This window comes from Crocodylus porosus, unplaced genomic scaffold (genome assembly GCF_001723895.1).
Source record: "Crocodylus porosus isolate Cpor-Errol unplaced genomic scaffold, CroPor_comp1, whole genome shotgun sequence".
Lineage (NCBI taxonomy): Eukaryota > Metazoa > Chordata > Crocodylia > Crocodylidae > Crocodylus > Crocodylus porosus.
In genome coordinates, this window is record NW_017728914.1 from 26680702 (window position 1) to 26695510 (window position 14809).

Genomic DNA, 14809 nt, shown 5'->3' on the forward strand with positions numbered 1-14809 from the left:
CCACAGCTGTCACACAATAGCGGCAGTAAAGCCTCTACTCCCTAGCCTGCTTCTGCCTGTGCTTGTCAGCCCAGCAAGATGGGGCACGGTGAAATGAACCCTAGGGTCCCCCAGCCGAGGTCTACACAGCATGAGGGGAGGGAAAACCCTCGCCGTAGGGGCTTTTTACTCCGCCACAGCCTCCCCCTTGCCTCAGCCCTCCCCAGCTGCCTGCTTCTGAGAGGCTGGGGGCTGGCCTTAGCCCACCACTGGTTCCCCCCCCCCCGGTGCCATCCATTCAGTTTATCAATTCAGTCTATGCAACTTAGAAAAACCTGTGAAGATTGAATTGATTTTGCCTCCAGATGTTGAACCTCTGCACTTAGCCTTACAATAGCCTGGTTGTATTTGAGATCAATTTAGTTAAAGGCTTGAGATATTTAACTCGTAAAGGAAGCAAGGTGAATTAACTATAGTGAAAGATTCTTGTTCTTATAGCAGACTTTGGATGACAGTTAATAGCCAAAATTTGCCTTTGATGTAAATGGGAACAGGACCTAATATTGCAGTAAAGCCTTTACCAGTATGACCTTTCCTCCTCTAATTTTCTTTTTAGAACAACTATTTGCAATCTGTATACCATGCCACGGATTGGGGAACCTGTCTGGCTGACCATGATGTCTGGGACACCAGAAAAGAACCAGCTTTGCCATCGTTTCATGAAGGAGTTCACTTTCTTAATGGAGAATGCCTCTAAAAACCAGTAGGGTGTTTCTCGACATTTATTAATTGATATAAATTTTGTTAAATACATTTTGTCATCAAGTATTAAAATCACTGTTTTATGATTGAAAAAAGCTAGAGGGAACTACAAGTCCACAGCTGTTCTAAGTTTAAAGGCAAGAGAGCAACAAAAACCTTTTATTAAATGCTGCCTTCACCCACAGTCTTATAAAGTCTCACATAAAGAGCAGGCCTTCCAAAGATGTCTATAAGAAGTGAGTGATGGGAGTGTGTGTGTGTGTGTGTCTGGGAGAGAACATACCTTATGCAAGGCATTAGCCTGGCCTTTCAAAAACAGTGAATAAGAAAAGTTTTAATGAATGAGGTCAGAAAGGAGTACAGTAGGAGCCATGTGTGACAGTGCCTGACTTGCAAATTGGTACTGAGCCTGACTTCCACAAAAAGCCACAGCTTTATGGAGAATGAATAAGTGTTTGCTGTATTAGAACCTGCCATTTGGCCCAAAGGGTCAGACCTAAGCAGCTGTCAAAAATTTCGAAGAGGAAGCTCCTTCGTTAACTCAGCAATGGAATCTAAGTTTACTGTTTCAGTATCTCTTCAGTCTTTTTTCACGAAGTAGGAATATGGGAGGTCTGAAAGCATGTGCACTAAAATCCTGAAACAAGCATGTGGAGTTTTAAGTGAAAATAAAACAACAAAATCAGCTGTTAACTCAAAAAAATCTGCCTTTAGATTGGAGAAGGTGCAGCAGCTGGCCAGTGTAGCTTGGGCAACATCCAGGGGGAATGTGATTCTGCTGTTCCTCAAAATCCTGTACTTCTAACACCTGATGGTAATTTTGTGATCCATCTCTCTCCCTAACAGGAAGGTCATAATTAGCGTGCAGCATGGTACGCGTTCTTTAAGCAAGGGATCTCTTGTAGCTGTGTGAATGCCAAGCAGACTTCAGCAGAATGTGAAAAGCCTCAGTGATTTGTAGAGGGAGTTAAAATGTTTTTCCTAAAATAAGTTTCAACAGAGGTGGAAGCATTTGGCCAGGATTAACTGCTTCAGCCTTCTGTCAGTCTGAGACTTGTGCTGCTTAGATTCATTTTAAAGTGTTTTGCTTGTGGGTTTGGTTGGGTTTTTGCTCTTTTTATTTTTAAACGGAGCAGCACTCTGTCATCCCTTAAATATCCCAATGAGTGTTTTAACAGAACTTAACTCTCAGCCTGATTCTCAACTCTTATTCCTTTTTCATAATGGTGCGACTCTTTCAACCTTAGTGGAAATGCTCCTAATTTACATTGATGCAAGTGAAAGGAGAATCGAGCCCAGCACCTGCATTTTTTTTCCACTTTTGTTTCAAATCTCTAGTCATTTTCCTCCTCCCCACCCTTCCACATGGTCTCCAGTCATTGATCAAAAAAAAAAAAGGGAAGGTGGGGGGGATGGACACTACATTTCAGTCTTTGTCTTTTAGGATCTGCAAAACTATTTAAACAGGCGTTAAATTAACCCTTCCGGAAAACACTGCAGTTATGTTGTTCATAACTTCCCTAATCCAGTCCCATTTGTACTGGTTTCCAACCCACACTTTTGCTCTCACCTTTCTTGTGCAAGTATATGATATCCACGTATTGTACAGTTAAAAAGAATGTACAGTGAGCAAATGTGCCCCAGATCTAAAACTTGGGATCTGTGCTGGCTTGTTTTTATACAAATGAACAATATGGTAAAGAGCAGGGTTTCTTTTTTTTTATAGCATGCAGAGATGTATACTGTCATTCCTATGCTATGGGCCCTATTTCCTGAGCTGTTCTTATTCATGGCATTGCGTATTAAAGCCAAAAGTTTAAAAGTCACTGTTGGATCATGTAGTCTGACCTACATAATACAAGTTGTTGAACATTTTTCTAGATTATATATCTAGTAAGCCCAGTAACTGGTAGCTTGAGAAGATGCCCCTGAGTGGGGGAAAAAAACTACTGGACAGCAAAAGCTTTACTAAAATGGAAAGTCAGTGCAATTAAAACCCAGTCTTCATCTTTAAATGCAGGTTCCGTGATATTTTAAAGATTTTCTGTTGGCAACATTGTATTTTGTGTGTCAACATTAAATATATTCGGCATCTCTTTTGGTTTTAATGGAGAGCTTTAGCAATCTGTGCTTATAATAAGCTTATTAAATAGAAGGCTCATAATGTTAGCTAAACTGAAGAACTTAGATATGCATGAGATAAAAATGTTTGACAATTCAATTCTGATAACCTTTAAAATAAATTTCTCTCTTCTGGGCTCAATACATTTCTACACGGTTCTCTTCTAGCCTGATGCAGAAAGAGCCAAGGGGATCTGGAGATCTTTATGGTCTCTACATCTCCAGAAGCTATCATCTCTGCCCTGTGGAGGCTGTAGAATTGCTGTTGCTGAAATGCTGTGAATGTTCGGCTGGAAAAAGTGACCTTGAGCGTTTTCATTTTCAGATTCCTACCAGCTCTGCTGACTGCGGTTCTCACTAATCACCTGGCCTGGGTCCCCACAGTTATGCCAAATGGGCAGCCACCTATAAAAATCTTTCTGGAAAAGCATTCCTCTCAGAGTGTGGACATGTTGGCTAAGACTCATCCATACAACCCACTGTGGGCACAGTTAGGTATGTCTGAAACTTTCCATCACGATCTGTTGTGGTACTACATACGTGTATAGAAAGCAGTGATTGCAGGGAAAAGGTAGGGTTGAGGTTTCTGACCTAGATGATGCTGTTTATCCTTCCCAGGTAGGAATCGTTGCACAAAGTTCAGCTCTATACATCTACAAGCTGCACAGTATTAATTATGTGCTCTGTAAATATTTAGGCACTACCAGTAATAAAACGGCTGCAAAAAGTGTGGAGTCTCTTATTATTTATGCAGGGCAGATTTTACAGTGGCCAATAACATGGCAGTGACGAGGGATTCTGGTTTCCTTCCATGGGTCTCTAGAGAAAAACTGCATATTCTAGGCATTGGATTGCTCCCATTGACAAGTCTGGTTTGGGGAATAAGAAAATTACTTTGTCTCTTATGTCAATTTAATATTTAATAAGAAACGGAGAAAATGAGACAAGGAACGGCAAGGAAAAGTGAATACTGAATGGTCAAAACCTGCAGACAATAAATGTTCTGGCATTCCAAAACCCATCGGAAGGAAAGAAAGACTCCCATTGAATTTGTAGATGGTTTTATTGCCACCTAGTGGCCATCCCACAAGGAAAAGGACATAAGCATGGTCAGATGGCAAGCACTGAATACTAGGGCTGTATGAAGCTTCAGGTGGTGATTCAATTCGGTGGCCAAACCTGTGAATCAGAATCTAATCAAGGGACCAATTAAAAGGTCCGACTCTGTTCACAGCTCTCCGAATCATTGGAAGAGATTCGGAGAGCTTTGATTCGGGCAATCCCTGATGGCTGCAGCAGGGAACTGCAGCTGACTTCCAGCTGGTTAGGGGAGGGGAGAAAGAACCATGGGGGGGGGACCCCTGCCAGCCTCCTGATTTCCACCCCCCCCAGCTCCCAGTGCTTTAAAGCAAAGCTCCGGTGCTCACTGGGTGCTGCCCCTTTAAGAAAAACAAACAAACAGAGAAAAGCCCTGGGACTCGCTGCTGCTGCACCAGCCTCAGCAGAGCCCCCCCCCATGCAGTGGGGGCAGTGGGGATCACCCCCCTGCCTGGCAGTACCGGATGATCTGAGGCTGTTTTTTGTTTTTTTCCCCCAAAGAGCCGGGAGCTGGGGTGAGTGGCCAGCCATTGCCGGGATGTGGGGGATGGGCCTGGCTGATTTGGCGATTTCAGCCAAATCTATTCTGGGCAGTGATTTGAATCGCCAGATCGAATCGCTGTCCCCCAAATTGGCCGAATCCAAAGCAAACACTGACCGCTTCGCACAGGCCTCCTGAGCACTCTGTGAGGTTCCCCCACCATGGCACAGGCAGGTCGTTTGTCAATAGGGGCAAAAAACCTCTTGGAACTCAAGAAATCAGCTGGAAGCCAGAGCTGGTACTGTGGAGTCCTCCTTATAGCTCCCCATGGGTTTCCCATGCTGCTCAATACATCCAGAACAGAACCCCTCTCAAGTCCTGCCCAGATAAGCCAGGACTCTATTATCCATTGCCCTCCAAAGATGACAGAGCTGGGTAGGAAGGAAAAGAATAAGCTTTGTAGTTTTGCATCCCACATTATCATGTTCTAGCTCTTGGCACAGATTCACTTTCCCCTCTGCTTGCTTCTCTGCAGGTGGGGTGGGGGGTGTTTGTGTGTGGTATCCCCCTCTCTCCTTGGAAAGTAGGATCAGCAACAGTCTTTTCCCCTCAGCAGGAGCTGCTGATCCAAGGGCTTCTGCAGCTGGATCCACACTCCCTGTATTTGATGTTCTACCTGAGGGATAGGGGTGGGGAGGGGGGTGTTGTTGGTTCTATGAAAGGAAGAAGCCAGAGCTGTCTGAGACGCTTTAGCCTTAAAAGTGACTGCAAAGATAACCCACAGCCAGGAATGAGCTGTTCTGCTAGATTCTCTCTTTCAAAATGGGGGACATCAGGGAGCAGAGCTGCACGGTAAGCATACACAAATGAAATCAATGCTACTGGAAGGTACTTGATCTAGTCCAAAGTCCTCTCCATTTGCAGAACAAGTACAGCACCAGCACTGGCAGCTCTTGTTTCCCTGTATTGTCTTCCCATTGTCTGCAAAGCCTGATGGGGAAGATTTTCCTCCAGAGATAAAAGTTTAGCTTTGGTTTTTAGGGCTACTGAATTTTTGGCTTCACTGCTGAGACTACCAGTGTGATCATGGCTGTTGCCTGCTCAAGTGAGCCTCATCAAACTGTTATCCACAGACTTTGAAGCGTCTCCAAGCGAAAACTTTTAGTAGTTGGGTCAGTTTTGCTGATGTAGGCTGCATAGCTTATTATCCATCCCCTGTGCAATGGTTTCCTGATGCAGAGATTGAATTGTAATTTCAGTGGCAGCTGCTACTGTTGCTGTTAAAGCTGTATTGGCACTGTAAGGATTCCCCTAAAAATACTGCTTAGAACGGAAATACTTTATTCTGCCCTGAATTCATCCCCTTGGGCCTCAGTTTTTCAGTCTGTGTTCTCATTACTGAGACAAACAGCACCATTAAATTCCCTGTATTAAAGTTGGGTTTTTTGCTCTTATAGGAGACTTGTATGGGGCTATCGGATCACCTGTGAGACTAGCAAAGACAGTCGTAGTTGGCAAAAGACAAGATCTGGTGCAGAGGTTGCTTTATTTCCTCACTTACTTCATAAGATGCTCTGAGCTCCAAGAGACGCATCTTCTAGAAAATGGAGAAGATGAAGCCATAGTGATGCCTGGAACTGTTATTACTACCACACTGGAGAAAGGAGAAGTGGAGGAATCGGAGTATGTGCTTGTCACAATGCACAGAAATAGAGGCAACTTGTTATCTTGGGAATCTGAGGAACTGAGGACTTCTAACTGCGGTTGTAAATACTGCAAGGGCCCACTTCCCCTTGGGCCAAACACAGAAGCTGCTTCACAGCTAGAGAGAGAAGATGCACAAAATGCCTCTAAGGTAGAGCTGGAAACTTCTTTAGAAGAAAGTAGAACAACCTCAGCGGCTGACTGCCAAGAAGACCCTACTGATGTTAAGCATTGCAAAGATAATTTGAGATCCTGCCTGGACACCAAGGTAGAGACGGTAGTCTGCATGGGGTCAGCTCCAGCGGACAAATGTCCACTGGCAGAGTCTGGATTAGAGCCAACTGCAGACATCTGGAGGACTGAGGAGTCGCTGGAATCTGGTACCCAAGCCCTCAGTGTAACAAGATCCACAGCGATAGTTGTGGAAAAGAAGCCTCCCGATAAGCCCTTGTCTGACGCATTCCCTTGCAATTCAGCTGAGGCTCAGACAAAGGTGACTTTTCTGATTGGTGATTCTATGTCACCTGACTCGGACATCGAACAGAGAAGTCAAGCAGTAGCGGAACAAATTACTAGGCATCACAACCAGCCAGCAGTGAAGGAAGGAGCGGCTGCCGACCAGAACTGTGAAGCAAAGCAAACCATCGAGGACCAAACCAGAGACTGCAGGACATCTGAACCGTTCCCTCAAGTTGCCACCAAGCATCAGACTTGGAATCCAAATCCTTACAGTACTGAGAGCTCGAGTCTTTTTGATGAGTATTTTACTGATGATGGTTCAATTGAAACCCGAACTATTGATGATATTCCAGTGCGAGCAACTACAGACATTCTAGATCAAAGCAGTAGTTTAACATTTTCTAAAAAACTGTGTACACAGAACAGCAAACAACCCAGTGAATTTTGTAAGTTCATGGAATCTGTTCGCCAAGAGACATGCAAAAACTGCTTTGCTGAGCAGGACCAAAAAGACAAAGTTGCTATTAGTGTCCCCCATGGGGATAGAGAAAATGTAGAGACAAAAGTTGCCCCAGCAATTGACTGGGACATTCCAAGAAATGAGAGCTCAGATAGTGCCCTTGGTGATAGTGAAAGTGAAGATGCGGGTCACGATCTAACTAGACCAAGCAGCAACTATTATGGGGGAGAGCAGGAAGATTGGGCAGAGGAAGAAGAGATCTCTTTTCCTGGGTAAGTATTTCAGCAGTAGCAGACACCTAGACGAGTGCATTTCTCCTCATTCCCCAGAGCTGCAGGCCAATATGGCATCAGTGGTTGGAAAGATTCTCTTTAGTTTGGTAACTGTAAAATGAATGTAGAGAAATTGGTGAGCTAGAAAAAAATTAAAACCTCATTAATGATGCATCATAACACTGGCTCATATTTTCTGTTCTGGTGTTTTATGCAAAAGGCTACACCATTCCAACTGCCTTTTGAAATGAAGCTTCTTTTTAAAAATGTGCTTGAACAGAAGTTTAAAGAAGAAATGATTGACACTAACCTGTTACACTTGCTTAAACTGAAATGAGCAGAAATTGGTTTCAGTTACAGTACATGTCCATGATATACCTTTCTTTCAGGTCAAAATTAGTTGAAGTGAACTCTGTCCAGCCCAGTATTGCCAATTTTGGAAGGTCCTTGCTAGGTGGCTACTGTTCATCTTACGTACCTGACTTTGTTTTGCAAGGAGTAGGAACTGATGAAAAACTGAGACAGTGTTTGGTGTCAGATTTGTCGCATGCTGTTCAGGTAATTAAACTATATCCAATAAACGTATTTTTCACAATAAAGAAAAGCAACTATTTCTGAAACAGCAAGCCTGTTGGAACTGGAAGTACTTTTTGTTATATCTGTGTTCTAATTTCCACAGTCCCATTGTGCCAGGGTCTCTTCCCTCCTCTCATCTCTCAGTTAATATACCTGGGAAATCTGCTCCAGGTTGCCACTTAAACTCGAGACCCGGTTGAAGGCAATAGAGGAGGCCATCTTCTAGGAGGCGAGAGAGATGTCCATGTTAAACTAGCTCCTCTTCTTGATGGAGCAGCCGGTTGGTTACTGGGATCCTGAGCTGTGAACTGCTATGACCATTCTAGACTGCCACATGCTTTTTCCCATGAATATCTCCCTAACAAACTCTCCTGTCCTGAATAGTCTGTGGAACAGAACTTGTTCTCTTGCTGAAGTGAATATTCAGCCCTCAGACTGAGATCTATTAGTGTTGTTATTTTGTTTTCAAAGAAGCTAAGCTGCTTGGCTTGGCTTTGTGGGGAAGAGGCTAACCTAATGATGGACTACATTGTGCCCTAGAGCATGTGGGTAGTGGTCTCTGCTCTCTTACCCCCCACCCTGACCACTTTCATGTAGAAATGGGTCTTGGTAGAACTGTATCTTCCTGGATGAGGTCTGCTCCAGGCACTATCTGCCCTAGGGGACTGGACAGTGGATGGGGCGGGGGGAAGAACATCCTTCCCTACCCCTCTGGCTCTGTGGAAATTAAGGGACGAGATGATAGAAATTACGGAAGCAGAAACATGATTCTGTTCCCCTGCAAGCCAAAATCTCATTCCGACAGGAGCGAGGTCAGACCTGGTAGGTAACTATAGATCCTCTGGATCATGGTGTACACGCAAGAGCTCTAGTCACCCAAGATTGTCCATGAATATATATGCCTAGGCAAGAATATGGAAGAGTGGAGGCTGCCCAAGACCTCCCATCCCCCGCCCCAGACCATTAAGACAGAATCCAAAGGCCAGGCGAAGTCCAGACGTTCGGTGCCTTGATGGTTGTAGCTTCTGCCAGAGAGCAACAGATAAGAACTACTGCTGCCTCCCTAATGCCTTAGTGAGGACACATTTCTGTCAGGATGATGTCCCTTAGGCTTTTTCCAGCCAAGGAGTACCCACAAGGCAATGGGGGCTAAGGTTTTTGGCTAGATGATGCACTTTATCCTTCCCAGGTAGGAATCTTTGCACAGGATACAGCTCCATACATCTATGAGCTGCACAGTATTAATAATGTGCTCTGTAATTATTTAGGTATCCAGGTTGTAGCCATATTGGTTTAGAGGAAAAGGCAATCAGGACTCGTAGTAGAGATGATATCTTTTATTAGATAGCGTCTTGTTGATAAATATCTTGTTGTTAATAAAAGTATCATCTATATCTTGTTGGTCTAATAGGGTATCATCTCTACTATGAGTCCTGATTGCCTGTCATTATTTAGGCAGTACCAGTAATGCCTATATAAGGCCCTATACTCACCTTATTTTGGAGGTTGTAACATTGTGGTATTTTATAGGAGCTACCCCACCACGACATTGCCACCAGGTCCTCCAGCCAGATACAGTTTACAGTCACACTAGGACCATGGTCAGACATAAGTAGAAATAAAAACTAACTTGTTGGGAGCATGTCTCTCAGGGTATGCACATGGGTCCTCCGAAATTTATTTTTCTTTCCCCAGTGCAGCTGCCTTCCATGCTAGTCAGCATCCCTGTACGTTCATTGGATGCAGCAGTTCATCTGCGTGGCCCTTTCCCTTTGTTTGCTGCCCTGTCTCTGCACATAGCCCTTTCCAGTGATTTACCCACTGGTGCATCCACATGGGTGGATTTTGCCCATTTTGAATAAATCACAGCCGAGTCTTGAGCAACAGGGACAATATCTCAGGGTGACTTCTGGCATCAAACCAATACTTCTTCTCTACAAACTGCCAAGGAAAGAGGCACGTTCTTCAAATGCTGTAGCTTCATTTTTACCAGCAAATGGTGCCAGACTTGTAAAATCTTGCATAGATTTTTTTTTTTTAATGTTGGCATTCAAAATAAAACCCCGTGCATAGCAAAGCAGCACCTTAGTACTGCTGAGAGAGGGGAGTTTGTAGGCAGTTATAGCCAAAAATTGTAAGGAAATGGCCCACAAAGGTGTTTGTATCCATTGCAAAGAGATCTTCCAAAAGCGTTAGAAAAGTGAAGGTTGGCTTTGTTGTTTTGCTCCCTCTGGCGGTTCTGCAGGGGTAGTTAACAAACTCCTGCTGATGTGGAAGGAAAACTGATTACAACCAAAAATGCAACTGACTCGACTGTTTGAATTGTCCCGGGTGCGCGAAATAAACAAGGCAGCACATGTGCTGAACAGCAGATTAGATTTTTTGAGGCTTTTCAGTTTTTTAATAATCTGAGTTTCTACATCTTGAATAATCTGATCAAGATGGGTACGGCTGTTGGGGTTTTCTCTTTCTGATTTTAACCTGTGTCCATTTTAACTCCAGCTTCATTCCAGCAAGAAACAACAAAATCAAATGTTAAAAGACACACTTTTTAGACAATCATTTCAAGCCCGGGAGCTGAAGACTCTTAACTTCTTCAATTGCCTTAAGACTTTAAAAAAAAAAAAAAAAAAAAAAAAGTGGGGGCCTCCATTGCTGTCGAGGAGATTTGTTTTGTGTGCACTGACCTGCCTTTTGTTCTTCTTGTACTTAAACTGTTCACTTTCTTTTTTTTCTTTTTTTTTTAATTCATAGCATCCTGTCTTGGATGAACCAATTGCAGAGGCTGTCTGCATTATTGCAGACATGGACAAGTGGACAGTACAAGTGGCCAGTAGCCAGAGGCGAGTGATTGACAGTAAACTGGGAAAAGAGGTGTTAGTCTCCAGCCTTGTCTCCAATCTGCTTCATTCCACTCTTCAGCTTTACAAGCATAACTTATCTCCAAATTTTGTAAGTATGAGCAATGCTCGCAAGAGCTGACATGCTGTGAGAATCTGCTTTTAGGAACGTATTTGTTATGGTAGTTTAAGTTACTGCCATACTGCCCGGTTGGCACAGTCTGTCACACTGTGCATCATCTGACAGCAGTAGGGCCCCTTTAAACTTCGTTCCCAGTTCCCAAAAGCCGGCTGTCACCCTGATTCAGCCTGGGTGCAAAATGCCCACTGATATAGGCGGGAAGTCTTGCTAGTGCAGAAAACACTTCAGCAATTTATTTTCAGAACAAGAATTTAAATAGAGACTTGTTTCATTTTGATTGTGCATTTCCCAGTAGTTCCTGAAGGATGTTTTCAAAAAATTATTTTCCGTGATGTGACTGACAACAAGGCAGTCTGATTATGGGGCCTGGGCTGTTTCTTTTTGGGGTCTGGAAGGGTTAAGGTACTGGAAGGAGTTTGCTTTCTGACATGGCCTTTTTCATTTGTTTCTAGTGCATCATGCACCTGGAAGATCGGCTACAGGAACTGTATTTCAAAAGCAAGATGCTGTCTGAATATCTCAAGGGCCAGATGCGAGTTCATGTTAAGGAGTTGGGCGTGGTGTTGGGGTATGATCACAGATCTGTGTGTGTGGTTTCCACCCATGTCCCCTGATGTGTCCTTCCCACACCTCCTAGGCCTCTAGCCATGGGTATGGCAGTATGTACTGGTGGTTCCTGAGGCAGGAGCAGGACCTCGGGGCCCTGCTACACATTTACATATATCTTACACAATTAACTGGCCAGTAGTGCAATACTTTTAGACTAGCCACACATGCAAAGTAATTATCACAAGATAAAAATAACTGTCCAGCTATAAAGTTAGTCCTTGAAAATGTGTAATAACTCAGTAGCTGGTTTCTATCCAGCTTGAAGTTGAATGTGTAGGATGGCCCTTAGTTTGGCATAAATTTCCCAATTCCAGGTTCCTTTCCATATCCTTGCCCAGATACTAAGGATCCTGTTCTACCCCCTGTGCCAGAACCACTCATTAGCTGGACAGTCCTTGCTGAATGATATATGATTCATCCAGATTGACATTTCCCACGTGGCAGAGCCCAGAGAAGACCCTGTGTGTCACATAAGCCATCAGGAGGGTGGGGCACAAGGAAAGAAGCTTTGTAGGAGGTGTTCAGAGCTGGCATGGAGACTGGCTTCCTATAAATACCTCAAGACGGTTGTTGGGTGAGGACTGGGGCATGTAGATCTGGGCTTGTGCATGTGGAGCTGTAGACTGATGCAGCTGCTGCAAAGAGAGGAGCTGCAGCTTAGGGCTCTCATTCCCCAGCTCAGGGACAAAGTACTTCCATTTCCTTGTGTCCTCATCTTGTGACTTGTTCCCCATCCAAAGCTCCTTTACTCAAGCTTTGTACAGAAAGCAAGTCCAATGCCAGCCTGCCCCCTGCTCCCCTCTGTCATCTCACCAACCCTGTCAGCCTGATGAGACTGAGAACGAGCATGAATTGAACCCTGGCCTCTCGCGTCACTATACAGATCTGTAACTGTCACCAGGCAGATCTGGAGCAAGTGTTGATGTTTAAAAACGAGCTGATTATGTGGGTTTGTAACGAGAGTGGTGATGTCTTAAGGACAGGAATGTAAATCCTGCTTTAACATTACGTGAAGAAAGTCTGGCCGTGCAGAGCTTTATAAAAGAAAAGGTACAGGTGTCGGGCTTGACTACCCAAGTGCAGATGTTTGCATTTGGGATGGTTTACATGGCAGCCAAAACGTATGGACAAGGCACCTAGTTTGGGGGTCACATTTCACAGTGTTTTTCCTCTTCCTCTTAGGATTGAATCCAGTGACCTCCCTTTACTGGCAGCTGTAGCAAGCACTCACTCTCCATATGTTGCCCAGATACTACTTTAAAATGCCGAAGGGCATGGACATTCACGTTTTTTTTCCTGGAAACAAAATGGAAGGCAAGGAACATGAAACATACTTGTTCCAACTCCTTTTTGCTTGAGGCAACTGAAATGAACAGCTTGCTGAGTGGACTGGGTCTCCATAACTGACTGTACATTATGCACATGCTTGGAGACTACTTTTATTTTTTTTCATTCTCCCACTTTGGCCATTTATTTAAAAAAAAAAAAAAAAAAATTCAAAGAAAAAAGACGAGTTGAAAAGCCTGAGATTCTGAGTAATGAAGAAAACCCAAGATCATGGAGAAAGCTGAAGAACTGAATGTAGTTTGGGAAATTTCTCAAGGATGGCTAATTACATGTGGCTGAAAGTGGGTAACGCAAGGAAGAGCTGCTTTGTAATGATGTACAATGCTATCGCTGGTAGCAGACTTAACAGGACAAGGAAGTAGCTGCCTTGAGATTTGTCTTCTCTTCCAGGAATGTATTAAAAGGGTTGGTTTTCAGGCCGCAACGATTTGTAGACAACTTCTACTTTTTCATTATGCAGTGAAATTCTGGATATTTCTCAGAGGAAAAGCAATTTTTGTAAACAGCTTATTACTGATACTCGGCTCTGAAATTCATTTGTAATCGTTCCTAGGGGAGGGGAGGGAGCCAACAAGCAACCTAGCAAACATCATCCCGTTTCCTTTTCTTGGCTTGACATTGTAACTGGTATTGAATGTTTATAATGTTTAGATGTCTCTTTATACTAAGTGATGCTCTTGTTTCAAGACTTATGAAAAACGGAAAGAATTCAGTTTAAAACCACCACTGCAACCAAAAAAGCTTAGAGAGAAAGTTGATTGAAATTTCCTGGTGGTGTGCCCAAAATGGCATGAGTATTACCTCTCACTACTTTTTTACAGTATATAATATTCTTGCAACATCCTTTTGTTTATACAGCAGTTGGGCAGCGGGTGAAATAAGCTAGAAATAATTGTACCAAAGCATTGGAGGAAAAAAAATTCACTATTACCCTTAATTGCTCAGGTAGCTAATTGCCATATTTTTTAAAGTAATTCTACAGATGCGGATACTGACTACGCTATTGTGTAGTAATATCAAAATTATTTTTAGACAGAATGTCCCCATGATGGAAATTATCTTAATCCCTTTTCTACCAACTTGTAACTACCAACAAGAAATGCTGTCCATCCCGTTCTCGGCATTTCTCTTTCATTCATCCATCATTGTCATTGTATATACAATTGGTGTAAGACCAGCTGATGTGGAACCAATCTGCTGTAAGTAATGTAAATATGCAGTGGGTGGGTGGATTGTGCTTTCAAAAGGATCTACTACCTCAGTTTAACTGGACCCTGCATTATGTGCTTCTTCGCTTATGTGTCCTAGCAGCCACTTTATGTCGTTGATTATAGAGTTCACTTCCATCGACCATTTTCAGCATGCAAGAGTTCAACAATGTCTCAACAATGAAAATGAAAGGTACTTCTTCACTCATTAGGTAAACTAAATTTACCATTAGAGAAATACTGCATTCTTTCTGTAACCATTTCTTCATCAATGTAATATGCTCTTGTGGTTTTGCTGATTTGTTTTAAATACAAAACTATTTCCCTCCCATCTCAAACTTAAAAACAAAAGGTAAAATTCCAACCCCCCTGAAGTCAATGACAAAGTGTGTCACTGAGTTGACTGGGGCCAGGATGTCACCCAATATATTTGGCAGTAATATTAAAAATCAAAACTTAAATTTGAGGCCCTGCAAGGGCGAACCTGTGCCATTGTTCTGAAGGCCTGGGGTCTAAGTGTGATAGGGAGCCTGACTCAAACATGGGAAGTGTGGTTGAAAAAAGCCTGTCTGTATGTAAAGTGCAGTACTAACTGCTGCAGGTAGGTGACTTATGTTTCAACTTCAGAATATTTCTCATTTGACTTCCCCTTTAATGTCCCCTTCTTACTATTTTAGTATTTTGCATCAAGTTGTGGAAAGAATCCAAACGGGTAAGGGCCCGAATGTAGCAACACGCGTATCAGTAACAC

General features: G+C 43.3%; 1 protein-coding gene across 3 annotated transcripts in view; it reads left to right on the plus strand.

Moving 5' to 3' along the window:
- FNIP1 (folliculin interacting protein 1) overlaps positions 1-14292 on the plus strand; it is an 88052-nt gene extending 73760 nt beyond the window's left edge. For all 3 annotated transcript variants that reach the window (XM_019535063.1, XM_019535065.1, XM_019535064.1), the window contains 7 exons: positions 596-742; positions 3188-3357; positions 5899-7336; positions 7726-7894; positions 10667-10864; positions 11347-11462; positions 12686-14292. In XM_019535063.1, the coding sequence (XP_019390608.1) occupies positions 596-742; positions 3188-3357; positions 5899-7336; positions 7726-7894; positions 10667-10864; positions 11347-11462; positions 12686-12764 (2317 nt within the window). In that variant the 3' untranslated portion in view covers positions 12765-14292. The remainder of the gene's footprint in view (positions 1-595; positions 743-3187; positions 3358-5898; positions 7337-7725; positions 7895-10666; positions 10865-11346; positions 11463-12685) is intronic.
- Positions 14293-14809: the final 517 nt, after the last annotated feature.